Source organism: Rhineura floridana, chromosome 6 (genome assembly GCF_030035675.1).
Source record: "Rhineura floridana isolate rRhiFlo1 chromosome 6, rRhiFlo1.hap2, whole genome shotgun sequence".
Classification (NCBI taxonomy): domain Eukaryota; kingdom Metazoa; phylum Chordata; class Lepidosauria; order Squamata; family Rhineuridae; genus Rhineura; species Rhineura floridana.
Genome location: NC_084485.1, coordinates 4,817,877 through 4,845,873, shown reverse-complemented (window position 1 = coordinate 4,845,873; position 27,997 = coordinate 4,817,877). Strand labels below are relative to the sequence as shown.

At 45.9% G+C, this 27,997-nt stretch overlaps 1 protein-coding gene and 1 long non-coding RNA gene across 3 annotated transcripts; one reads left to right on the top strand and one right to left on the bottom strand.

Moving 5' to 3' along the window:
* Positions 1–40: 40 nt before the first annotated feature.
* Positions 41–13,663, bottom strand: PDRG1 (p53 and DNA damage regulated 1). Its single transcript, XM_061630820.1, has 5 exons — positions 13,364–13,663; positions 11,489–11,564; positions 4,385–4,459; positions 3,006–3,086; positions 41–1,271 (listed from the first exon to the last, which is right to left on the bottom strand). The coding sequence occupies exons 1-5, from the start codon at positions 13,448–13,450 to the stop codon at positions 1,189–1,191; spliced, it is 402 nt and encodes a 133-aa protein (XP_061486804.1). The 5' UTR covers positions 13,451–13,663; the 3' UTR covers positions 41–1,188.
* Positions 13,631–27,670, top strand: LOC133386975 (uncharacterized). Of its 2 annotated transcripts, XR_009763326.1 has the most exons (4): positions 13,631–13,971; positions 17,985–18,136; positions 20,736–21,012; positions 27,198–27,670. It is a non-coding gene; the product is annotated as an uncharacterized LOC133386975 (long non-coding RNA). The 2 variants fall into 2 exon arrangements; XR_009763325.1 differs by lacking the exon at positions 27,198–27,670 and having other exon boundaries at positions 20,736–24,535.
* The last annotated feature ends 327 nt before the right edge of the window (positions 27,671–27,997 follow it).

Sequence of the window (27,997 nt, the reverse complement as noted above, 5' to 3'; positions counted from 1 at the left end):
TGGGTAAATACACACACTGGCACACACGCATTTCAGACTGTTGACGATCTCTGCTCATTTATACAAAATTTACGTAACAGTAACTTGATGCCCAGGCCAGGATTCAAATGCCTTCACAGAAACTCTTCCATAATCCCTAGTTAACCCTAAGCCCCCACAGGAAGACCAAAATAAAAACCTGCGTCAAAACAGGTATTGCTGGTTGATAACGGTCATTTAACATAGTCTGAAGCTCTACTGGAAAACAGGGAATGGAGAAGCATGCCACCTACTGGTCTAAAGTACAGGCTGAAAGGGACAAAGAGCTCCCAACTTTGTGAGGTGGGATTTTAGGCTTCCTACCTTTCTCTGAAACACCAAGTAATTTAATGTGTACAGGCATTCTTTGATGGCTCTGGCAAAGTTTCTCTACAGGGATATGGCAAAACTAGGATACCCAGGAATTATTATCTTAACATAAGTTACCAGACTCTACAATTACATACAGTATGTGCAATTTGAAGCTGGAGGAACCTGTGCAGAAGTACCAGCTGTTTGGCCAGAACTGAGGGATCAGGTAAGCATTCCCAGCTGTGCCATTTGGGGTTTTTACATACCTGGCCTGCAACACTCTTCACAGCACAGCAAGACAGACTTGGGCAAATGGGGCAGTTATGGCTTTCTGGGCTCTACGCCCAGAGTTTTAACACACGAGCATTGCTGAGTTTAGACAAAGAATATTAACACAAGCAAGGTGGACAAGAGAATACTTTCTATTGCTCACCACCAGCTGCACACATTTTGGATTTGAGTGTACAATTTAGTATCACAAAGACATGTGCATTTTAACTGCATGTCCTGGAAGATAGTGGAATCTCAGTTCTGTTCCTACCACTTCATTTCCAGCACTCTGAAGTCAACAGCGCATCTTACAATGACAAAATTGCAACCTCTTACACCTCAGGTTTTAATACTAGTACTTGAGGCAGATTGTAAAAATTGCAGAAAGAAATCAGCTTGGGCATTTTGCTCCATCCAAACCCGAACTTCTCCCGCAAAAGATGCCAGTAATCAGATCCTCAATAGCTCAGAAACACCCTGCTTGAGGCACATGTGTCTGCGACCAAAGCTGCCTTTTGAAGAGTGAGCAATTCTCAAAAGAGTTTTCTGTGCAGGCAGAAACGGCAAAATCCACACAAGGATGGCGCTTTACGCATCCACCACCTTTCTCATGAACCACATTTCTTCAGAGCTCAAGGGTTTCAGGTTGTAGCCTTTCAGCTCCGGCTTACCTTAGGAAAGAGAAAGGAGATAATAAAATGCTGGGAAGAACCCTAGTAGAAGTACTAGCCAAGTTACTGGGGAATTTGTGCCTTCCTTTGCAAAGTGTGGCGTGGCTCCTTTACTTATTTATTTGATTTATGTCCCACCCTTCCTCCAGCAGGAGCCCAGGGCAGCAAACAAAAGCACTAAAAACACTTTAAAACATCATAAAAACGGACATTAAAGGTAAAGGTGTCCCTGCACTTTTAGTGCGAGTCGTTTCTGACTCTTAGGGTGACATCTTGCGCCATTTACTAGGCAGACCGTATATATGGGGTGGAATTGCCAGTTTCTTCCCTGGCCTTTCTTTACCCCCCAGCATATGCCGGGTACTCATTTTACCGACCACGGATGGATGGAAGGCTGAGTGGACCTGGACCCCTTTTACCGGAGATTCAACTTCCTCCTTCCGTTGGAATCGAACTCCGGCCGTGAGCAGAGCTTTGGCTGCGTTACCGCCGCTTACCACTCTGCGCCACGGAGGGTCTTTTAAAAAAAGGACATTAAAATACATTAAAAAACAAAACATCTTTAAAAACACTTTTTAAAAAAAGCTTTCAAGAGATCTTTTTTTAAAAAAGGTTAAAAACATTGTTTTTTTTAAAAAAGGTTTAAAACATATTAAAAAGCAATTCCAACACAGACGCAGACTGGGATAAGGTATCAACTTAAAAGTCTTGTTGAAACAACTTGGATTGTCAGGAACTAGATGTACCATCGCTGGCACTTCACAAAGTTCACATAAGTAAAGGACAAATCCTTGGCCCAAGAAGCTTATAGGTGGAATGAATGTGAGCAAATGCAATTTAAATTGATCCAGGTTCAGCCAAAGGCCACTCAGAAAACTACAGGTCATTTGGTGGGGGACAGATGAAAGGAGGAAAGAGCCTGCTCTAGAATAGCACAAAGATATCAACAACCCTCAGGCCCTGCAGTTTTATGAACGTTCAGTAACTCAGAAAAAAATATTCCACCGTAGCAATGCAGCTACAGGTTTGCTTAATGATGCATCCTTGCTTGGACACCAGTAATAGGATACCATGCACCAGTGTAGGAGGGGAAGAGATTAAGGAGGTGTCACTAGAAGTTCAAGTGGAAAATGCTCACTGTTTAGATTGCAAGGAAAGCTTCCACTGGCAGAAATGGGAGCTTTTATTCCAATGCAAACAGCAGGTCCACGGGGCCAAGTCCCAGGTCAAGACTGTAGCTAGAGGCAATGGGTTAACGCCTCCCTCCCTAACACCAGAATTCTGATTCAGACTGAGCCCATCACAGTTGCTATGTACTTTTAAAAAGCCGTTCACACAGGAATGGCATCTACTAATTCTATTCAGCAAAAGCATTTTACAATTATTTCCATCCTCTGGCCCCTGACCAAAGCAGGTTCCTCCAGAGCCCTCCCCGATAGCTCCAAGGCCCCTCGAGTCTCACCACCTGCCTTACCCTGCCCCACCTCAGTCTCCCATATACTTCCTGCTCCCCCTCCTTTGCCTGGAGAGGAGCACATCCTGAAAGGTAGACGTCAGCCAGCTTATTCCCAAATACTTAAAATGCACCTGTTCTTAAAAAAGCTCACACCACTTATTGAGATGGCATGAAGACAGGAGGCAATAAGGGAAAGTGGTCTCTAGGCCTGAGCACTTGATCAGACCCCTACCCATTGCTGAACACAACCACGTGATTCTAGCCTGTCTGGCAAATACCTTGAGCTTCCAAAAGATGGTTGACCTTCACTTTTAGCTCTTTCCGCAACTTGGCTATTTCTTCATCTAGGAGTTCTTGATCTGTAGAGAAAGTAAAGGGCTTGACAAGTCATCTGGAAGATTTAAGAGACTGCTTTATTCAGACTCACTACCCAAATTAATCTAACTTGCTTTGTTTTTCAGTTGCAAGCATTATGATAGAAGGGCTCTTTCTCCATATTTGAAAACTTGCTGTTGTATTAAGACACCATCTTCCTTTCAACTCATTACATGCACACACACACCCATTCCAGCTTCAGTTTAGAACAATTTGAGTCACATCTCACTACAATCTATGAACCAAAGATTTTTAGTTATCACAGCTAGATACAAGATTTTGGGGACAGGTCTGGTATCCCAATAATTTTAAGGAAATTCAACACACGGATTTTACTGTTTACTATAGAACTAGCACACTGCCATATTTGAGAGTACGTTGGGATTTTCCATCAGGGCAGAATGAGTAACGGTCTCAGTGGCTCTGTGTACTATGCAATTTGGCTGATTTGCTTTAAGTTACTTCAGGCCTCAGAAGTTGTTTAAATTATTTAGGTTTTCTTCTAAAAACTCACACAGCCAACACTAAATATAAGGAGGAAAAGGAAAGGAAAAACAAGTTTGAATCAATTCCACGCAAGCACCACTCTGCGCTCACTTGGTATACTAAAGCCAGAAACAGACCTTTGAAAGCAAAGATGAAAATCTTAACCAGGCATTCTTGCTCAAGCAAAACTGCAGGTAGCCAATAGGTGCATATACAAGTGCTGGCTCTTTAGTGCAGCCTTCTAACAGTCTGCCTAGACATTCCATATACCACACGAGAAAGAGACATTAACAGCCACACTGGTTGTGGAGAATTCTGAGGTAGGCAGTGCATGCAGGCAAACACATAAGAGAGGCACTGGCCACCTTTCTCTGTTAATCTTATTTTTCCTCTCTCCCCTTTAGCAGCCAGTAGTCCGGCTCCTTCCCCCCTAAGCCCCAGGGAGTATTGTCCACTAGGCAGGCACCCCAAGAATCTCAGCTGTCATTTTATACAAGACCAAGCTGGTCAATAATCCTCAGGCAGAGGGAGTTTGGAAACCCAGGGGCAGCGTGTGACAAAGCCTTAGAAAGAAGCATGCACCAAATCTGCAACTTGGCCAACATACAAAGCTGCCAAAATGGTAACAGAGTGGCAAAGTAAACAAGGTTATGAACTATAAATTGGACTCCTGTTGCTCAAACATCAAATGATTCCTATCTGACCATCATCCTCAGTATTTCTCGGGGTTGTGTGCCTTGGCTCTGGAAATCATAGACTTTGCAAGCAGATTACAAAGGCATCGCTGGGATCTCACCTCTCTGCAGCATGTCCTTGGTCTTTGTTTTTGGAAACTGCACAAACATGTTCCCAAAGCAAACCATGACTTTATCTGAAAGCAAGGAAAGAAGCTCACATTAAGGGGGTTACTTAAAGCAAATAAAGGCATGTAAGTAGCAGGCTCATTTCTAAGACTCATTATAATGGCACCTTACAAAATAACATATTCCCAGATCTGCCCTACCTTTCACCAAACCAGATGACTGGAATAACATTAACCATTGTAGGTGTTGGGTCGGGGAGGAATTGATAGCTTCTAAAAAGCTGCCTTAGGACCAGGAAGGGAGAAATATTCCACAGTGTAAGGGAGGTAAAGCAGACAATGTAGATCTCCCATTGGACAAAGACCCAGCACAAAGGCTTGGTCTAAAATGTACATGAACCGAAGCTCCATCACACGCCAAGCACATTTATTCCACCTTGCCCTCATTAATGCAAAAGCCTCACCGCATGTTAGGGAAGCCAGGCAATTTGCTGAGCACAATCTTTCCCCAGGGAGAAAAGGAGCCACTGCTTGTCACTTGCGGCAGACATTAGTCACCATTTGGAAAGGCCAGGCATGCTCAAAATTGGCAGGAAGAGAGAGGAACCAGCACCACTTATGAAATGTAACAGCAACTATTACAAGTTATCACAGAATGCTGCAGTTGCTGCACTATTTCCCGTAGCAAGCTCCTGCGTTTACAGCTTTTAGGAAGTGCTCTGTAGTTACCAGCAGAGCTGCAAAAATTCATGACGGCGAGAGTCGAGACTGGGGTCAGGCCGATTCCCCCTCCTGCTACCAAATCAGGATTCTGCCTCTGCTATTTGCTTTTCAGATCTGATACTGCGAACAAAACATAAATTCCTATTTCTGACCTTACAGGTGATTTATTTACAGAGCTTGGAAAAGTTACTTTTTTGAACTACAACTCCCATCAGCCCCAGCCAGCATGGCCACTGGATTGGGATGATGAGAGTTATAGTTCAAAAAGTAACTTTTCCAAGCTCTGTTTATTTAGACAGGTGTAGGGAAAAATTAAAATTATTAGGAGACAGCCCATCACAGAGCTGAAGATTTCAAAATTCCTAAAACTTCACATCAAATTTCTAGGTGTTCAGGTGATTTTTTTCCAGTGTACCATATCCTAAAACAGTAACTCACACACATAACCAATTTAAACAAAACCTAACAAGTATAGGAAACCTAAGGCAAAACAAAAAGGGGTTGTAATATTTCCAGAACCTTTTGCAAATCTCAGGGGGTGGGGTGTTGCAGGGTTGTGGCACGGCTGTGGCACAATCACCAAGACTTCTGTACCCTTCTTGGCCTAAGAAGGGAGAGACAGATGGTAAACTCAAAACTGAACTCACAGCCAATCCAAATGAAAACTGCAAGACAGTCAGAAGGAGGAGGCATCACATGAACACCTAGGATGTTTGATACGTGGGAACCAAGGACCCAAAAAGCTAATGGGTGCCAAAACGTACTTAGGCTGCAAGCACAGCCATTGATTTCAAGCATGTATGGTGATTATTGAATTGCCTTTCACCTAAGTCTCAAGGCATTTTACAATTCAATAAAAACAAAAAATAAGATTAAAAGCAATACAAGCCCCCAATGCAGAGACCTTTGTTGTTGTTTTTTAAAAAAAAACGGAAAAGTTTGCCGAAACAAAAATGTATTCAATCATTTCCAGAAAGTGGTGGCTGCCTGTCATATCTCAATAAGAATACGGTTCTGCAAAACAGGGACAGCCACATTGGAAGCCCTGCTCTGAGCTGCTATGGGGGCAGGCTTCTGATATTTAAGGGACTTGAAGGAGAACCTCTCCAGCAGAACACAATGACCTACTGGATATATGTCAGGAGTAAGGTGGCCTCTCCAGTAACCTGGGCCTGAGCTGCATAGGGCCTTGTAGCAGATAAGCGGCCAAGGCAGGACCCACAGGCAAGGTGTAGTCAAGCAGCCCAGCCACCATGTTCTACACTAGATGCTGCCTCCAGACCAATCTCAGGGGTAACCTCATACAGAGTGCAATGCAGTAATCCAACCTGGAGGTTACCAATGCATGGAGAACTGTAGTCAAGCCATGCTGGCCCAGGAACAACTGAAGCTGGCAAAAGGCACTTCTGACCCCCGAGGACACCTGCATCTCCAGTGACAGTTGGACCCAGAAGCACTCCCTGGCTGCCCACCTGCTCCTTCCTGTGGATGGGATCTCCACAGAACTGGCACCTGGTGCAGAACTTTGAGAATTTGAGCTTGTGTTTGCACTTAATTTGTTTAAAAACAGCACATTTCTTGTCCTCATGGTTATGGAGATCATGTTCTAAAGATGAATAAAAATACACACTAAGTTGCACTATTTATTCTGAGTGTGGAATTTGAGTTTTCTAAATGAAGACTTTGGATTTAGTTATTTATTTTACAAGGAACATAAAAGGCCTTGACAATGGACATCTCTTTCTTTCCTGGCATAATCACGTTGCATTCAACTTCTGCAGTAACATCTGCAACAATTACTCATTTCTACAATTTTGAGCTTGTTTCATGCTTAGGCTCTCTTGCAGCGCATGAAAGGATACAGGAGGCAGCTGCATTTAATAATCTTGCTCTAGTCAAAATACAAGAGTGCCACGCCAATTTAGGGGAACAAGGGATAGATACGTTATACCCATCCCTTGTTCCGGGCCTGTACACAACCAGACGATAACTGGGGGATGCAGGACTCCATCCAACCTTCGACTGCTGTTATGTAACGCCAGGTCTGTGGTACAGAAGACATCTCTCATCCACGATATGATCTTGGATGAGGACGCAGACCTGGTATGTATTACGGAAACCTGGCTGGACGAGGCCTCAGCTCCCATACTTGAGGCCATGTGTCCAGCTGGGTTCCGATATGCACAGCAGCCGAGGATTGGTAGGCGGGGAGGGGGTGGTGGCAGTTATCTATCGGGAGTCCTTGATTTTTGCCAGACCTCCCCTCCACGAGACCAAGTTTGTCGATTGCATGTACTGGAGGTTGGGCCCAAAGGGCAGTTTAGGGATTCTACTTGTGTACCGCCCACCCCGCTGCACAGCAGACTCCCTGGCGGAGGTGCTCGAGGTGGTCTCGGCTGTGCGATTGTTCTCCCCTAACCTATTAGTTTTGGGGGATTTCAACGTGCATGCTGAGACCACTCTCATGGGAGCCCCTCGAGATTTCATTGAAACCATGACTTCCTGGGAACTGCACCTTAGTAATATAGGGCCCACCCATGTAGCCGGTCATGCTCTTGACCTTGTGTTTGTCTCGGGAGGGGAGGGAAATGATCTGGAAATGGGGGCTGTTTCTTCTAACCCCGTGTCATGGTCAGACCACTATCTGGTAAATATAGGCCTCTCAATGCCGCTCACCCTCCGCAGGGGTCGAGGACCTATTAAGATGGTCCGCCCCAGACGCCTGATGGAATCTAAGGGATTCCTGAATGGGCTGGGAGATTTGGAGCTGTCGGAAGGTCACTAGGTTGAAACCCTGGTGGTGGATTGGAATAGGGAGATCACCAGGGCGATAGACCGAGTGGCTCCGAAACGTCCTCTCCCCCTGAATAGAACTCAGACAGCACCTTGGTACACACCTCGGTTGCAGGGTCTGAGACAGGAGGTGAGACGACTAGAGTGCCGGTGGCGGAAATCTCGCACTGAAGACGATCGGACACTGGTTAGAGTAGCAATAGCGGCCTACCATGTGGCAACAAAGGCAGCAAAGAGGGATTTCTTTGCTGCCTCTATTGCGTCGGCAGAGTGTTGTCCCAGGAGGTTGTTCCAAGTGGTCCGAAGCCTGGTCGGTCCAGTTGCGCAGGAACCCATGGAACATTCTAAAGCCTCCTGTGACATATTTGCTAAGCACTTTGCCGATAAAATTGAGCGCCTGAAGTGCACGATTCCGCACGCCGTGGGTACAAGAAGTGGGCCAGAACCGGCCAGTTGCACTCCGGTCCGGTGGGATCGGTTTCAGCCTCTTCTCGCTGAGGAAGTGGACAAGGTGTTCTCTACTGTGAAGCCAACCACTTATCTGCTCAATCCTTGCCCCTCGTGGCTCATTGTGAGCTGCAAGGAGAAACTGGGCGAAGGGATCAAGGCGATGGTAAATGCATCCTTGGAAGAGGGTGCAATGCCATCAGCCCTCAAGGAGGCAGTGATAAGGCCCATCTTAGAAAAGCCCTCCTTGGATCCCCAAGAGTTGAATAACTTTCACCCAGTCTCTAATTTGCCATTCTTGGGCAAGGTGATAGAGCGAGTGGTGGCTAAACAACTACAGACGCACTTGGATGAAGCGGATTATTTAGATCCATTCCAATCGGGCTTCAGGACTGGACATGGAACTGAAACAGCCTTGGTCGCCCTGGTAGATGATATGAGGAGGGCGTTGGATAGGGGAGAATATACCTTCCTCATCCTCCTGGATCTCTCAGCGGCTTTTGATACCGTTGACCACGGTATCTTGTTAAGCCGCCTAGAGGGATTGGGAATAGGGGGCACTGTTTTACGGTGGTTCCATTCCTATCTCTCAGGCAGGTACCAACGGGTGGCACTGGGGGATGAGGTTTCAGACCCTTGGCCTCTTAATTGCGGAGTGCCACAGGGTTCTATCCTCTCCTCCATGCTATTTAACATCTATGTGAAGCCGCTGGGAGCCATCATGAGGAGTTTTGGGCTGCAGTGTCACCAATATGCGGATGACACTCAGCTCTATCTCTCATTTAAGTCCTCACCAGAGTTGGCTGTGAAGACCATGTCCAAGTGCCTGGAGTCCGTTAGTGGATGGATGGGCGAGAACAAGCTGAAGCTAAATCCCGACAAGACTGAGGTGTTGCTTGTGGGTGATAAGAGAAGGTTGGGAGACATCAACTTGGTGTTTAATGGGGTGAGATTACCCCTGAAGGACCAGGTCCGCAGCCTAGGGGTCATTCTTGACTCCCAGCTGTCCATGGAGGCTCAGGTTTCAGCAGTGAGCTGGGCAGCTTGGTATCAATTACATCTGATACAGAGGCTGCGACCCTACCTTCCTGTACAGCTACTCCCACGAGTAATACATGCCCTGGTCTCTTTTCGCTTAGACTATTGTAATTCGCTCTACGTGGGGGTTACCCCTGAAAATGGTCCGGAAACTCCAGCTGGTACAGAATGTGGCGGCACGCTTGATTACGCGTAGCCGTCGCCGGGAACATATCACCCCGGTGTTGATAGATCTTCACTGGCTACCAGTGGTTTACCGGGCCCAATTCAAGGTGTTGGTATTGACCTTTAAAACCCTATACGGTTTCGGCCCGGTTTATCTAAAGGACCGCCTCCAGTATCACCAATTAAGCCGCCTTACAAGATCAGCCACACAGGATCTCCTCTCGGTCCCACCGGTCAAAACAGCTCGGCTGGCGCGGACCAGAGAGAGGGCGTTTTCGGTAGTGGCTCCCACCCTCTGGAATTCTCTCCCCTACGACCTCTGACATGCCTCCTCCCTGATGAGTTTTCGCCGAGCTTTAAAGACCTGGCTATTCAGGCAGGCCTACAGGAACTTCGAGCTAGATTAGTTTTTGATGTATTAAGTGATGTTTTTGATGTTAGCTTAATTGATGAATGTGGTTGAATTGTGTATTGTATTTTATTATGCTGCTGTAAGTCGCCTAGAGTGTCCGTTAATTCGGACACATAGGCGACTAACAAATAAAATTTTATTATTATATTATTATTATCCTCTGAAGACGTCTTTCCCATGTATTCTTCAAATTAATGCTGGTCTAGCAATGGGCAGTCATTTTAGGTTTCGCTCTGGATTACCATTGGGGAAGTGCCTACAGTGGGGAAGGCATCTACATTTGTGGTTCCAGCAGTAAATAATACTGTAGGAGGAGAATATCGAGATAACAGGAGCCCAAAACAATCTAGACCAGCACAGAGGTATAGGAAACATATAGGAAACGGAAACTGCAGGGATTAACAGTGAACTTTATGCACAACTGCACAGATCTGTGTGGTCCAATAGCCAGAGTACCAAGTTCAAATCACTCCTCCATACAGGTGATCTTGGGAACTCTTTACCTCTCGGCCTAACGTAATTTACAGGGCTGTTGTAAGCAGGGCTGTGGAGTCAGAGTCGTGGAGTCGGAGTCGTGAGCAATTTTGGGTGGAGTCGGAGTTGGTAGAAATGTACCGACTCCGATTCAGACTCCTTCATAAATGGCAAATGTATATTAACTAGTAATAACAAATTTACTGTAGTAAAATGGTAGCACAAGGCATTTCATCACCACCACGTGAATCCAGAGCTTGGAAAAGTTACTTTTTTGAACTACAACTCTCACGAGCCCAATCCCTGGGGCTGATGGGAGTTGTAGTTCTAAAAAGTAACTTTTCCAAGCTCTGGATTCACGTGGTGGTGATGAAATGCCTTGTGCTACCATTTTAAATTTGTTATTACTAGTTAATATACATTTGTCATTTATGAAGGAGTCAGAGTCGGAGTCGGACAGTAGAAAAATAGAGGAGTCGGAGTCGAAGGTCTAGCGTACCGACTCCACAGCCCTGGTTGTAAGGTAAACAGGCTAATCCAGACCCTTGGAGAAAGTTGCATTTATGTTCTTCTTTAACAAAGACACTTACAAATCAAGCTACATAGGACAACACACAGCTGCACCAGCCTATCAGCAGGGGTGCTCATGACTGGAACTGGTACATAGGGAGACCTGGAAACACACCAGAGCTCTCAAACTATCAGGTACCATGCCTTTAGGAAGCAGTGGGTTTCTGCAGACTTCAACACAGATCGAAAAGGGACAGGGGACCATAAGCCATTGGCCATGCTTGTTGGGGTTGATGGGAGTTGCAGTCCAGCAACATCTGAAGGGCCAAAGGTTCCCCACACCTGCCATAAGCCTAACAACAGCGCACATGATTTGCACACAGGAAGCACCAGGTTCAAACTCTGGCATCTACTTTTAGAAGCATCTTAGGCAGCAGGTCTAGGAAAGGCCTCTATCTGCCTGAGGCATTGGAGAACAGCTACTAATCAGACTAGACAGCAAAAGGCAGCTTCATATGTTCAAAAAGGCCCCTCACCTGAAGAGTCTATCTCATTGCTCAGAGCCCTCAGTGCCTCCCGGTTCTGATTTCGTTTCTGATCCAGATCCACAATCTAAAAGAGAAATTGATAAAACCTCCAGGTTGCATCAATAAGATTACCTGAGCAGGCTACAGCATAACCTGTGACCAGGCTTGTGTCCACAGGAGAAAGCATTCCGATACATAGTCTGATCCAAAGCTGTTTAAGGCTCTATAAATCAGTCATAAAATCTTAAATCTGGCCCGGCAGCAGATCTGCAGTCAGCGCAGATCTTTCAAAAGTCGCATTACATGTTTATGGTAAGATGCTCTATTTAGCAACCTAGCCACTGCATTCTGTACTATTTACAGCTTCCGGATCAACCATAAGGGCAGTCCCACATAGAGTACATTACAGTAGCCCAATCTTGTAGTCACTGTGGCACAGCTATTCCCACCCAGGAACAGCCAAAGCTGCATTCCCAGACTATACATATACTCCTTTAGAGGAAGCACAACTCCTTTTAGAGCAGGCAAATTGCTCAATTCCTGGACTCTGGAACCATCCACAAGTCATAGAATCATAGAATAGTAGTTGGAAGGGGCCTACAAGGCCAACCCCCTGATCAATGCAGGAATCCAAATCAAAGCATTCCCGACAGATGGCTGTCTAGCTGCCTCTTGAATGACTCCAGTGTCTGAGAGCCCACTACCTCTCTAGGTCATTGGTTCCATTGTCGTATGGCTCTAACAGTCAGGAAGTCCTTAGTTTCCAAAAAGCGTGAACTATTCAGCACTGGTTAGGCCTCATCTTGAGTACTGCGTCCAGTTCTGGTCTCCGCACTTCAAGAGGGATGCAGACAAACTGGAACAGGTTCAGAGCACTCAAAATACTAATCCTCCAGGCTGGATTACTGTAATGCGCTCTATGTAGGGCTGCCCTTGAGGTTGGTCCGGAAGCTGCAGCTGGTGCAAAATGCGGCGTCGAGACTGCTCACTGGGGCAGGGTATCGCCAACATGTCACCCCACTGCTGAAAGAATTGTACTGACTACCTACTAGCTACCAGGCTAAGTTCAAGGTTCTAGTTTTGGTGTACAAAGCCCTATACAGCTCGGGACCAGGATACCTGAAAGATCATCTCACCCCTTACATACCCAGTCGGTCACTGAGCTCTGCAGGTGAGGGCCTCCTGCAGATACCATCTTATCAGGAGGTCCGTTCCACACAACATAGGAAACGGACCTTTAGTGTGGCGGCACCTACCCTGTGGAATTCCCTCCCCTTAAATATTAGGCAGGTGCCATCTGTGTTATCTTTTCCGAGCCTTTTGAAAACTTTCCTCTTTCAATAAGCCTTTTAAGTTGAGACCTATCCCAGTCTGCATCTGTGTCAGAATTGTTTAATATGTTTTTTAATAATGTTTTTAACCCTTTTTAAAGTTTTTTTTTAAAGATGTTTTTAATGCTGTTATGCTTTAATGTATTTTAAGATCTGTTTTTATGATGTTTTAAAGTGTAGTGCTTTGTTTGCCGCCCTGGGCTCCTGCTGGGAGGAAGGGCGGAATACAAATTAAATAATAAATAAATAAAGGCAGCTTCCCCCAACCAGGGGGCGTCCAGATGTTTTGGACAACTCCCTTGTCGCCCAAAACCTCTGGAGGGCGCCAGGTTGGCGAAGGCTGTGCTGAGGCATCATTCGCACGAAGGTTAGAGGGGGGTCTCCTGAGCCTATGGGAGGCGGAACCAACACCTGCCCTATACTGGGAGGGGGCGGTGTTGCGAGGAGGAAGATATGGAGGGGGAGGCCCAGTGGGTGAAGTGGGGAGAAGGCAAGGGGCGCGTGTGATGTGTCGCTTGACCGGCTGAGCACCCTCCCTTCGCCCGCGGCCTACCTGCTGCCTCCCAGCCATCACCTCCTCGGCCAGCGCCTCCACCTCGGCCAAATCACCGAGCACAAAGGCCGGGTCCCGCTCGCCCATGGCGGCAGGAAGGCGAAGAAGGGCCGCTGCCGATGGCACCGAAGCCGCGTAAACGAAAGGCGGGCGGAGAGGCCTAGTGGAAGGCGCGCAGGCGCCTCGCCTCCCTGGGGACGGCGGTAACCATGGCAACCGACTAGGCCCGGCTCCGCTGCTCCTCCTCCGGGCCGGCGTAGTGCGCCTCCCTCGCCCGGAACCGGGAAGGGAGAAGAAGGCGGGCGTGGTTTCGTCCCCCCCCCAGCGGACGGCCGTCGTGGGCCGAGGTGCTTGAGCTCCCCACCCCGACCCTGCCAAGATCACCAGAAGGGGAATGGCTGCCCGCCTGCCCTCGCCCGTGTGACAGCTTCCCTTGCACCTCCCGTGAGGGGTTACCTTCCAGAAAGTGGACGCTGCCCATCTAATGAGTTGCAGGGAAAGTACAGCCAGATCCACGGTGACATTCAAGCTGCAACCCCTTACTTGGGAGTAAGCAATGGCGGCATCAAAAAAAGGGGAGGCATGGAAGAGGCGAAGTATCTTTCTAGGTGGGCAAAATATATTAGGGATGCAATCCAATGCATGCCTGCTCAGAAACACCTTCCATTGGGACTCCCAGGTAAATGTATATTGGATTGCAGCCGGGGGGGGGTGCACCTGGGAGTGAACCCTATTGGAAGTCATTAAGACTTACTTCTGAGTAGACACGGTTAGGATTGCGCTAGAAGGCTGCAAAACTGAACTCTAGGTTATGTTGTGGTTGTTTTAATGGGTTTGTTATAATTGGTTTTAATCTTGTAAGTCGCTTTGGGTTGCTTGGCAAGGAAAGGGACTAATAAAGGTAAATAATAATACATTACGTGTATTATAATAATACATTGTGTGTAATACAATACATAGTACAATAAGACAGTTGTCAAGAAATCAGAAGGCGGCCAGGACTGGGGAGGGCAGCTATGAGTGAACTAGAAAAGGTCCTCAAATCCAAAGATGTATCACTGAACACTAAAGTCAGGATCATTCAGACCATGGTATTCCCGATCTCGATGGATGGATGTGAAAGTTGGACAATGAAAAAGGCGGATAAGAGAAAAATCAACTCATTTGAAATGTGGTGTTGGAGGAGAGCTTTGCGGATACCATGGACTGTGAAAAAGCCAAATAATTGGGTGTCAGAACATATTAAACCAGAACTGTCACTAGAAGCTAAAATGATGAAACTGAGGTTATCATACTTTGGACACATAATGAGAAGACATGATTCACTAGAAAAGACAATAATGCTGGGGAAAACAGAAGGGAATAGAAAAAGAGGAAGGCCAAACAAGAGATGGACTGATTCCATAAAGGAAGCCATAGACCTGAACTTACAAGATCTGAACAGGGTGGTCCATGACAGATGCTGTTGGAGGTCACTGATTCGTAGGGTCACCATAAGTCGTAATCGACTTGAAGGCACATAACAACAACAACACCTACCTGGGAGTTAGCCCCATTAGATGCTGTGGGACTGACGTCTGACGAGGCATGTATGGGATTGCTCTGGAAACATTTTTTAGATAAAAAGGGGGGACTGGACTGGACTGGCTCTTTTGCTCCAGGATGGAAGCGCAGGACAGGCTGCTGGTTGCCCAGCCAGGAGCCCCACAGGACCATCTTTCAGCCATGTGCAAATGGGAGGGGGCATCATGTAGGCAGTGAACCTTGAGGCAGGATTGGGGTGTTACAAGTACCCAGAGAGACCTCTACTTTCATTTGGAAAGCTGTCTTGAACTTAGGTTTTTACTCAGAGAAGACCCATTGAAATTAATGGCCCAAAGGTAGTCTTCTTTATTATTTTCAATAGTTCTACTCTGAGTAGAACTATATTGGACAACTCATACAGTCGTGGCATCAGTTTGGGATGGTGGTGGTTGAAAGCTGTTTTTTTTCTCCTCACACCTTTACATATTGCAGGAAGGGCTGCTTCATAAAGATCCCACTTCTTTTTACTCCCAGGGGTGAAGGTTGCAATTTATTTTTTCTTTTTGTCCCTGCTACTGTGTCTTGAACTCCTGCTAGTGCACATACAGACAGTTGCCAAAAGACTTTCTTATTAGTTATCTCTGTATTAGGTGAAGCTTCAGTTTGTTAAGGTCAGATTTCTGTACGTCAAGCTGCTTTTAAAAGCATAGGAGCAGTGTGTGTGGGGGGGAGGTGGTGACCTTAAGTTGTCGCTCCTCTTCTAAACTGAGGAGGTATGAAAATGGTTTACAACTTGGTGCCTTCCAGATGTTTTGACCTACCATTCCCATGGAAATTGTAGTCATTTGAAGGAGTCCAGTTGAGGAAGGCTGGTTTACATACTTCCACAGTGGATAGGAACCTGAGGACCAAATTGCATCTGACATTAATGCATGGCTGGCCTTACCGTTAGGCAGAGTGGGGCAGTCATCTCTATTTTGGTGGAAGAAACTGTGCCGCCACCACTGTTGACGTAAGATTCAACTGTCTTTTAATGGGCTTCAGTTAGTAGAAAAAGGGGGCTGCCATCTTGTGTACAGGAATACCCCACTATACGGACCTTCACTTTACGGGCGCTCGTGAGTATGGACACATTTACAGTAGCACCAGTCCCCTGTTTACGTACGCTCGCTTCGCAAGAACGGACACTTAACGGCGTGACGCCACCGCGCAATCAGTTTCCAACGACAAACCTTTTCTTAAAATAAGGCCTACTGTGTTTATTTTAGTTATAAATGCATTATTTACATCAGTGATGCCCGTATATGACGATTGCAGTGCAGTACATGCATCGATCAGTGAAAAAAGGCAGTGTTTCACTTTAAGTACATTTTTGGTTTACGTACTCACTCTGGACCCATTGCGTACGTTAATGCGGGGTATTCCTGTATTGGCTCAGGCAGGAAAATGTCTTGGCTCAGTCCTGGTTTAAAAAATAGTACTTTATCACTTGTAGTTGTGTGAGTCTTTAAACAACAACACCTGTATATAGCACCAGCTGGGGGTTGGGGAGGGAATGAGGGTCACAGTGTGTGTTAAGCCTTTCACTATTTGCCTCGGTAGGAAGTTCCCATTGGCACCAATACACACACAATCTGAGAATGAGACATTTTTCTCTCCCTTATAACCTGGAACATGAACCTTGCTTCATAACAGCAGCCAGTATTCCAGCACAGAAAAGATGAAATATTAATTGCAGGAGTTCCAACTGTCTCTGTTTATTAGGTATCGTCCCTCTTTTCTGGAACATATCCCAGATTACTCACTATCCCTGTCTTTTGTCTTTTGGGAATATTTTAACATTTGTTAATATGAGTTGCCAGAGTTGTCACTCATTCTTCAGGGTGCAGCACTCTGCGTGGAGGTAGATGCATCTTGTCTCCAGTACAGATACATGTAAACATATGCATGGATATTAACGTGCCAGGTTGTTTCACATGCTGGTAGGGTCCACTGGGAACTATTGGATCGCGGGATAGTTTTATTTTTTCAGCATATATAATGCAAACAACAACTTACAAAAAAAGCTGTGGATGGATGATAAGCTATTGCAGGGTAAATGTGTGTGTGTGTACTGCCTTCAAGTTGATTCTGACTTATGGTGACCCTATGAATAGGGTTTTCATGAGGCTGAGAGGCAGTGACTGGCCCAAGGTCACCCAGTGAGCTTCATGGCTATGTGGGGATTCAAACCCTGGTCTCCCAGGTCGTAGTCCAACACCTTAAGCACTATGCCACAATGGCTCTGTAACATGTAACAGCAGTGTGTAACGGTGGGCTTGGGTAGTAATCCTTGATATAAGGAGCATGTCTCTATTTTCATCTTTGACATGTTGGAGGATGCACAACTTTGGCATAAGTTCTCCCCTCCTGCACTTCAAATGTTTGCTCTCATGCAAGAGCCAAGACTAGCAGAGTAGAGCTAGCTGCCTAACTTCAACAGAACTTCTGATGTTGCTCACAGACTGGGGGGAGGAGGAGGAGTACTTTATGTCTCAGAGTGAGCAGCTGAGTTGTGAAATTGTTTAGGGAAGGACCTGCCAAAATCTCTGCTGCTCTTTACACTGGGAAGTGGATGCTAGAGGGTTTTGCCTGTGCCACAGCTTGTAGCAGCTGACCAGGCAATGGGTAAGCTCAATCTTGCTGATCCATTAGTTCTCTGCTCACATCAAAAGGATTTGGAACATAGGACACAGGAAGCAGCCTTCTGCCAAGAGTAATGCTACAGGGTGCTAGCCCCAGTGCAAGAGTTACTTCCAGTTCAATGGTTAGAGGCTGTTAGTTTGTGAATCGAAGCTGGGCCATTAAAACACCAAGAGATAAGCAGTCTAATAGCTTTTACTGCTGACCATATACATAGTAATAAGCATAGATACCTCACATTTCTTCACAGTGTTTAGAAACCCTTCTGCGGGCAGGGGGTTGCGGTTCTGTTACTGCTGGGAAAGGCCTCTACCACTGGCTTGTGCAGGTCTGTCTGCTGTGTGTGTCTCCATTCCCCCTCCCAGCTGCGCCTAGCAGCTGTCAGCTGTGGTCTGAGCTCCCTCTCGTGTTACAGGTTGCTGCTTATACTCTGCCTAACCCATCTCTCAGAGCGGTCGGCAGCTGTGGGCCTGCTTGTCTGGTGGACAGTGGAGTGGAATGGAATGGAAATGGGCTGCCTTCACGTCGATCCTGACTTACGGCGACCCTATGAATAGGGTTTTCATGGTAAGCGGCATTCAGAGGGGGTTCACCATTGCCTCCCTCTGAGGCTGAGAGGCAGTGACTGGCCCAAGGTCACCCAGGGAGCTTCATGGCTGTGTGGGGATGTGAACCCTGGTCTCCCAGGTCGCAGTCCAACACCTTAACCACTACCCCACAGTGGTTCTCTGGAGTAACCTAATACAGATGGAAAGTTCCACTCATGAGAGTCCTCACAGTAGTACAGTTCCAGGATTGGAGGGGGGAGGTTGTATTGTGTACACGCAGCCGAGAAACCATGAATAGGAGCAAATGCATGTAGTTAGGCTTCATTTCACTTGCTGATGAGGATTAATGGGTGCCCAAAGGCTTCACAGACGTGGTGACTTTTGAGGAGGGATTTGAAGGAGGAGGGGGGCAGCTCTGGAAAGGCATTCCAGGCATAAAGGGAGCAGGTTCAGAATTATGGAAGAGACCTGGAGATCCTCAGGCAACTGAAGGTGGTAGAGTTAGAGGACCTGGCTGGGATGTTGGGTTGTATCCAAAGTTAGTCCTACCCAGGGTAGGCCCATTGAAATTAATGGAACTAAGTTGGTTGTGCCCATTAACTTCAATGGGTCTACTCAGAGTAGGACTAGCATTGGCTACAACCCATATTGAATACTAAGGGCAGAAAGTTAAGCTGGAGCAAGGCCAGGGAGAGCCATAGCTTTAAGGCCTGGACATCAAAGGGAACAGGAAGCAAATGTAAGGATTGGAGGAAGGCGGTCACATGGTGCCTGTTGGGAATTAATTGCGTGGATTTTGCTCGTGTTTAGTTTCTAATTGGAGTGGTGATAATAGTGGAGGGACAGGAAGAACATTGTCCCTAAATTCTGTTGAGACGCAATGAGATCTCTTTGTGCCTCTTGTCCCATGACACACTCACTGCGCACTCACTCTCTGATAGTGACTTGTTTTGTCCTGGATAGTATTGTGTTGCAGCAAAGTGTTGGATGAGATGTTCTTTTCAAATTACATGATTCGATGATTTATAATATCAGTAGCAACTTTTAGTGAAAAAAGCACGTTGTAAATCTTACCTCATTTATCCACCTCATAGCTGAGGAAGAATTTAAATCCAGACTTCTGACATCCAAAATTGGCCCTTTGTCCACTTCACTGTGCTGCTCCTTGATGAATTAATACACTGGACAGTTCATTTTTTATTTTTTACAATTGCGTGAGAGACTCACATATTTTAATCTTCATTAGAGTGTTGGACTAGGGCCTGGGAGATTCAAATCCCCACTTGGCCATGAAGCTCACTGGGTGGCCTTGGGTCAATCACCAACTGTCTGCCTAACCGCAGGGTTGTTGTGAGGGAAATATGGAGAGCCATGCATGCCAGTTTGAGCTCCTTAGAGGAAAGGTGGGATAGAAATGCAACAGTAAATAAATAACGTTCCCATCTCTTTCTCTCTCACACACATGCTTTTGCCTCATTTTTCTTTGCCTTGTATTGACATCTTTCTCTTGCCAGGATATCCTGTGATAGATTTTTTGCTGTAGAAGTGGCCTCTGAATATTTGGCAGGCCAAAAGGAGGGTTGGGGTGGGGAGGATGGCTATTTCTGTGGAAACGAGTCAGCAGAACTTTTGATGAACTGGCAACTCTGCTGCATGACGTCCTAGATTACGTTAATGTAATTAAACAGGGCACTTGGTTCATGAGAGGCATCTGCTAAATGCAGAAAAGCAATAAAAGTGAGAAATTGTGGCTTCTCAGAGGCTCGTCCCTGCCAAATAGCCAGCCAATTGTCATTAGGAGATTGCAAGCTCTTCTTGGCTTAGAGGAGATGCTTTAGCTGCTGCCTGAGTTCTCTGGCTGAAACTGCATTATGGATGGGAGACATTTGTGCTGTGGAGCAACAGATGGAGTCCCAGAGAAGGGGATTCTTGGTTGAGTTAGGGATAACAACGATGATTCTTAAAGAAGGGGATCCAGCTGTGGTTGGGGATATACCTGATGGTGGCTAGACTCATTCTGAATCACATTCATACCTCACCCCTTCCTCCAGGGAGCAAAAGGCCGCATCCATGGGATAGTGATTGGACCAAGTTCACCCTACCAAAAGAAACCAAGAAGTGTGTCCCAACAAACTAAAATGTGGAAAAACAAGGAATTGGGAACAAAAAAAACCCTCAAGGCTGCCTATGATAAGAGTGTGGATGCTTTATGAGAACTTTTTTTTGAAAAAAATGTATATATCTATCATAGCTGATTGCGCAAAAGTAAATATAACCAATATATACAAAAACAGCTTCTGAAATAGAATATCAAAACATATGACCAAACGCGTTTCGACAAAGTCTTCTTCAGTGGTCAATAAATATACAAACAACAACTATACAATTCAGCATAAGTGTAACCGATATCAAGTGTATATAAACTCATCTGACTGTCCTGTAATGCTTACAGAGTTTGAAAACATCCTCTCTATATATATTTTGCTGTGGCATTCAGGAAATCTCCAGATCTCAGTTCTGTAGTTTTAAAGGATGAGTTTATATAAGGGATATAAAGATTTTTTTATTTAGACTAATACCACATTTCCAGTATTTAATTTTTTTTTTTATCTTTGCAGAAGTTGTACTATGAATTGTATTATTACACTGGAAGGGAAGAGTGCTAACTGACCTGCCCCATTCAGAGGCCTGCATCACCCCGGGGGCCTGGGAGCATGTCCCAGACAAATGGCTCCCATCAGACTGTCGGAAGGCACCTGAACTGTCTCCAGTCGTAGAGTACCTGGTGCAACACTGCACGCTGGATGCACATCAAAATCAGCCCCAGCCTGTGCGCATTTGCCTTGCAGAGTACCCCCCTCTCCGGCAGCAGTTTGGAGTTGCGCAGAGCCCCCGGTGAAGATTTTATTTATTTATTTATTCTTTGATTTATATCCCGCCCTTCCTCCCAGCAGGAGCCCAGGGCAGCAAACACAAGCAGTAAAAACACGTAAAACATTATAAAAGCAGACCGTAAAATACATTAAAACAAAACAACTTTAAAATCATTCTTTAATAAAGCTTTAAAAACATCTTAAATAAAAAGGGTTAAAAAATATTGTTTAAGAGGGGGAAAAGGTTTTTTTTATATAAAAAAAGCATATTAAAAGCAATTCCAACACAGACACAGACTGCCGTCTCAGAGAGCAAGAGACTTTGGGATGGCCAAGGGCATAGAAGCGTAGGAAGCTGCTTTATACAGAGTCAGACTATTGCTCTGTCTACCTCAGTATTGTCTACACTGACTGGCAGCAGCTCTCCAGGGTTTCAGGCAGGGGATATTTCCAGCCCTCCCTGGAGATGCCATTGGGGACTGAACCTGGGGCCTTCTGCATGCAAGGCAGATGCTCTGCCACGGAGCCACGGCCCTTCCCCGTGGTTCCCCTCAAGGGCCATAGAACTGGGTGAGTTCAGGTCACAGAAAGGGTTGTTGTTGTTATGTGCCTCCAAGTCAACAACAACTTATGGTGACCCCATGAATCAGTCACCTCCAACAGCACCTGTCCTGAACCACCCTGCTCCGATCTTGTAAGTTCAGGTCTGTGGCTTCCTTGATGGAATCAATCCATCTCTTGTTTGGTCTTCCTCTTTTTCTACTCCCTTCTGTTTTTCCCAGCATTATTGTCTATTCTAATGAATCATGAAGTATCATGAATCCCACAGAAAGGGAAGTGTCAGGAAATAGGAGCAGGGAGAGGGAGAGGAGCAAGGCTTTGGGGGGTTCGGAAGGAGAGAACAAGAAACATGCAAATTCCGGGAGCAGACAGGAAACCTGTGAATGGACTTAAAATGGAAATGGACTGCCTTCAAGTTGATCCTGACTTATGGCAACCCTCTGAATAGGGTGTTCATGGTAAGAGGTATTCAGAGGGGGTTTCCCATTGCCTCCTTCTGAGGCTAGTCCTCCCTATCTGGCTAGTGCCTGCTCAGCTTGCCACAGCTGAACAAGCCAGCCCCTTCCTTGTCTGCAACTGGGCTCCTTGGGACTATGCAGCTTGCCCACGGCTGCATCGGTGGCAGGGTACGTAACCCCTGAGCCACTCACTGTGGGGGTGATCTTGAGCTGGCCCTTGACACCCTTGCTAGGTGAACATTTCCCTGCTGAGTTGCTCAGTGTCCAGCTGCCTCCTCAGCTCCAGCTCAAGGCTCCGCACTAGGTGCTGGTCATAGACACCAAATAGCTTTAAAAGGGGATTAGGCAAATTCATGGAGGACAAGGCTATCAATGAGGCAACAAGTCATGGTGGCTATATGCTGTCTCCAGGACCGGAGGCACCATGCCTGGCTACCACTCGCTGGGGAACAGCAGCAGGAGAAAGCTAGTGCCATCACGGTCCTGCTTATTGGCTTCCCAGGGGCATCTCGGTGGCCACTGTGGGCATCAGGATGGTGGACTAGAAAGCGCTTTGTTCTGATCCAGCTAGGGCTGCTCTTAAGTGCTGGTGATTAGTTCAGAAGGCTTTAAGAAAGGGTTGGAAAAACCAGACGCATGGGGGTAGATCTATCAGTGGCTCTGCCACAATAGCAATAGCCAAAGGCCCTCAAGGTGGCTTACAAAGAAAAATAAACAGGTATAAAACAGGTATTAAATACAATAAAAGCAATACAATTTACAAATTAAATAACAAATAACATTATAATAACAAATAACATCATTATCAGCACATCTTTGATTGCCCCAGGTTGTGTTGATGGCCAAACCAAGGGTGGCTATATCTGGCTTCATTTTGCCCAGCTTATGAGTTTCCTGGGGGCGTCTGAATGGCCTCGCTGAGATTCACAGTACTAGACTTGATGACGCTTTGCTCTGACATCCAGTAAGGCAATTCTTTCTTTTCAAAAACTGGCTGGGGCAGGAGGTGAGAGACAGGCAGAAGAATGGACGATGACTCATGTTTCCTCTCTGCAGCCTTGAAAGTGGCAGAGGCAAAGCTAGTTGCCTTGAGTGGGAAGAGCAAATTGCAAAGAGCAAAAGGGGGCTAATTTGTCACTGCGAGTCTGCCGCCGGTGCGTGTGTTGCCACACATGGAGGCCTTGTAGTGGGATTTATGAGAAGCAAGTGAGCAATGGAGCCTTCACATGACTCCCAATGTGTTGATCCACTCACCGCTCTATGGGGCTCATGTACTCTGAAGCCTTCTCGGCAGCCCCTCAGACAGGACTGCTGCTAATTTGGGCATTAAATAACATTAGTGTTCACGAGGAGCTGTTTAAGCGGCCACATCCCAGCTGCTGCCCTCTTCAGTCCCATCAGCTTTTATGCGATTGCTGCAGCCCAGGCCCTCATGCATTTTTAATGGAAAACACAATTCGATCCTGATCGACAGGCGTGCACAAGTACCATATTAATGGCCAAGGAGGCTATTACACACTTCCTTTGTCCAGGATTGTAATAGACTGGACTAGTTAGCCTGTGATGCATTAGGGCTGCTCTTCTGGCCCTTAAACTCACACTCCCAGCTTCTTCCCTTCCTGCCTGCATTTTGGAGAGGGCTGGCAGTGACAAATTGCCACTTGTTTCCCTTCATCCCTCCTTGACAGCCTGCCAGTGGTAAATCTGGCTCTTCTGCTGATGTTTCAAGGACTGCTGTGGCACTGGCGTTTTGCCACTCCTGGACGGGCTCTCTTTGCAGACCACTGCACAGCTCCCACACTTTGCTAGCCAGCAGTTCACAGCTGAGGGCTGGTAAACTTTTCCACTGGACAGCCACCGGGAAGTCGTCCTGAACCTAAGGGACCAGCATCAAAGGGCTGGTGCAGACAGATGGTTAAACTTGCAAACGGCTGCTACAAATGTCCAGTGGCATGAGCATTTGGAGGCCAAATCCTGCTCCAATCTATGCAGGAAGAGGACTCACTTTTCCCAAAATAATTTTTCAATTATTGTCTGCTGATCACTTTGTAGTGTTGAACTGTATTTATTCTGGTGTATAAATATAAATTATTTTGGTTTTCTCTTCATTGTTCTGATATAAGGAATAATCTATACATTTTTTAAATCTCTGTTGCTATGTCCAATGTCCAGTTTGTATCCACTGGCCTGTTTCCCTTGTTTAAATCATGGACAAGCAACAATGGGCAAGGAATTCAATTCAGTTTGCATTCAAAGCCGACATTTTCAAATTCATGCTTTCATAAGAACATAAGAAGAGCCTGCTGGATCAGGCCAGTGTCCCATCTAGTCCAGCATCCTGTTCTCACAGTGGCCAACCAGGTGCCTGGGGGAAGCCCACAAGCAGGACCCGAGTGCAAGAACACTCTCCCCTCCTGAGGCTTCCGGCAACTGGTTTTCAGAAGCATGCTGCCTCTGACTAGGGTGGCAGAGCACAGCCATCATGACTAGTAGCCATTGATAGCCCTGTCCTCCATGAATTTGTCTAATCTACTTTTAAAGCCATCCAAGCTGGTGGCCATTACTGCATCTTGTGGGAGCAAATTCCATAGTTTAACTATGCGCTGAGTAAAGAAGTACTTCCTTTTGTCTGTCCTGAATCTTCCAACATTCAGCTTCTTCGAATGTCCACGAGTTCTAGTATTATGAGAGAGGGAGAATAACTTTTCTCTATCCACTTTCTCAATGCCATGCATAATTTTATACACTTCTATCATGTCTCCTCTGACCCGCCTTTTCTCTAAACTAAAAAGCCCCAAATGCTGCAACCTTTCCTCGTAAGGGAGTCGCTCCATCCCCTTGATCATTCTGGTTGCCCTCTTCTGAACCTTTTCCAACTCTAGAATATCCTTTTTGAGATGAGGCGACCAGAACTGTACACAGTATTCCAAATGCGGCTGCACCATAGATTTATACAACGGCATTATGATATCGGCTGTTTTATTTTCCATACCTTTCCTAATTATCGCTAGCATGGAATTTGCCTTTTTCACAGCTGCCGCACACTGGGTCGACATTTTCATCGTGCTGTCCACTACAACCCCGAGGTCTCTCTCCTGGTCGGTCACCGCCAGTTCAGACCCCATGAGCGTATATGTGAAATTCAGATTTTTTGCTCCAATATGCATAATTTTACACTTGTTTATATTGAATTGCATTTGCCATTTTTCTGCCCATTCACTCAGTTTGGAGAGGTCTTTTTGGAGCTCTTCGCAATCCCTTTTTGTTTTAACAACCCTGAACAATTTAGTGTCGTCAGCAAACTTGGCCACTTCACTGCTCACTCCTAATTCTAGGTCATTAATGAACAAGTTGAAAAGTACAGGTCCCAATACCGATCCTTGAGGGACTCCAATTTCTACAGCCCTCCATTGGGAAAACTGTCCGTTTATTCCTACTCTCTGCTTTCTGCTTCTTAACCAATTCCTTATCCACAAGAGGACCTCTCCTCTTATTCCATGACTGCTAAGCTTCCTCAGAAGCCTTTGGTGAGGTACCTTGTCAAACGCTTTTTGAAAGTCTAAGTACACTATGTCCACTGGATCACCTCTATCTATATGCTTGTTGACACTCTCAAAGAATTCTAATAGGTTACTGAGACAGGACTTTCCCTTGCAGAAGCCATGCTGGCTCTGCTTCAGCAAGGCTTGTTCTTCTATGTGCTTAGTTAATCTAGCTTTAATAATACTTTCTACCAGTTTTCCAGGGACAGAAGTTAAGCTAACTGGCCTGTAATTTCCGGGATCCCCTCTGGATCCCTTTTTGAAGATTGGCGTTACATTTGCCACTTTCCAGTCCTCAGGCACGGAGGAGGACCCGAGGGACAAGTTACATATTTTAGTTAGCAGATCAGCAATTTCACCTTTGAGTTCTTTGAGAACTCTTGGGTGGATGCCATCCGGGCCCGGTGATTTGTCAGTTTTTATATTGTCCATTAAGGTTAGAACTTCCTCTCTCATTACCACTATTTGTCTCAGTTCCTCAGAATCCCTTCCTGCAAATGTTAGTTCAGGTTCAGGGATCTGCCCTATATCTTCCACTGTGAAGACAGATGCAAAGAATTCATTTAGCTTCTCTGCAATCTCCTTATCGTTCTTTAGTACACCTTTGACTCCCTTATCATCCAAGGGTCCAATCGTCTCCCTAGATGGTCTCCTGCTTTGAATGTATTTATAGAATTTTTTGTTGTTGGTTTTTATGTTCTTAGCAATGTGCTCCTCAAATTCTTTCCAGGAGAACTGAAGCACCAGCCATCCTTCAAAGTCCACACTTCTCCATATTTTGCAATGCAGTTCTCCAGCCAAACAATGATTACAAAATGCATATATTAGAACCACAGAATAGTCCAGCTGGAAGGGGCCTATAAGGCCATTGAGTCCAACCCCTTGCTCAATATAGGAATCTAACTTAAAGCATCCCCGACCAATTGGGGGAAAGGGGTATAAAAAATGAACATATTGGTGAAAATAGCATAGAAAATACATTCTATTAGGAGAAAATGCTTGCAAACACGTGTACATTAGTCAAAACTGCAGACAAGAATGGTTTACTGGGAGGATTCACAATGCTGGGGAATTTGCATGAGGTTTTTTATTTAAAAAATTGCATATTGCTGCAGAAACTCAGAGAACTGAATTTAAGACTGAGAAAAAGAACCAAAATTGTCAGGTACTTAATAGATAAGGCATTATTGTAAAGTGGTGTCAAAGAAGAAAATGGAGGTGTTGCATGTATATTATGAACCCTTGGGTGCATTGCTGATACTACTCAGGCCTGTCATAATGTCACCAGAAGAGGTAGGGGAACAGCCCCAACTGTGGCCCCTAATCCCGCTGGGACTCACCCTTCCTCCTCCTGAATGATCTGACAATTGGTTTGCCTGCATCATCCCAGAGCCATCAGACTGTGCCATGTGTAATGGGGCAGGCTCCCATTACAGATCCCCTTGAGCCATCCAGTCTCTCTCATCTCCCTCTTTAACAGCTGTTGACTGCCACACAATTTGTCAGAGGCAATTTAGCATTCCAGAAGTGCCTCCTGAGCCTTTTCACATAAAGCTGCTTTGGAGCAGTCATCATCATCCCCCGTCCCCTGCAATTCCAGCCTTGTTTCTCCTGATTAAAGTCATACCATTCCATGTCACTCACAGGTTTCTGAGGGTCGAAGGAGGGGAGGGGAGAGGAGAGGCAGGAAGGAGAAGCAGGTGCATTTCAAGAAGACTCCGACAGAGGAAATGGGAAATAATTTTGGACCAAAAAGAGAGAGACATCTCAGCCATCCTCAGTCCCTCCCCGGCTGCTTGCTTGGCAAATACTGTTCAAAATCCTAAACCCTCCAACGTGGGAACCTCTCCAAGCGCGGCAACACTGCACAAGTAGTAGGGCTTTCAGCTTTGTGGCCACTCATTATCTTTTGATATAAGGCATGCTCCAACAATCCACTCTTTCAGATGCATGCTTAAGACTTTTATTTATTTATTTACCCAAGCCTTTCCCCGAAATAATGTTTTAATTACTGTCTGCTGATCACTTTGTAGCGTTGTAACTGTATTTGTTCTGGTGTATAATTTATATTCTATTTTTGGTTTCCTGTTCATTGCTCTGATACACGGAATGTTCTACACATTTCTCAAAATAAACAAGAGGAACACTGGTGAAGCTCAGCCTCTCCCCCATTTTAGTTGAACTAGGACTTCACCCCAGATCTGCTCTTAATTTCAGGGATCTGCCCTAGATCATAGCATGGTTTAGCAATAAAAGGGCACATGCAGAATAATTTCCACTCCTTTCTGAGCACATTCACCTGGTGTGCAGCACTCATCTAAGTCTAGAGGGCAGGGCTTCCTCCTCATAGAGTGGATGTTGCATCCTGGAGATGCTTGTGGGTTGCCTGGGGAGAACAGCAATAGGATGGACGCCACTGTCTGGGTAGATTTTCCCAAGTAAGAGA

Bases quoted from the DNA above. Each gene is read 5' to 3' on its own strand.
- PDRG1 (XM_061630820.1), bottom strand. From the start codon at position 13,450: ATGGGCGAGCGGGACCCGGCCTTTGTGCTCGGTGATTTGGCCGAGGTG. The intron at 11,565-13,363 runs GTAGGCCGCGGG...TTTCTCTTTTAG, and splicing joins TGATGGCTGGGAGGCAGCAG to ATTGTGGATCTGGATCAGAA. The intron at 3,087-4,384 runs GTGAGATCCCAG...CTTTCTCTACAG, and splicing joins CAAGGACATGCTGCAGAGAG to ATCAAGAACTCCTAGATGAA.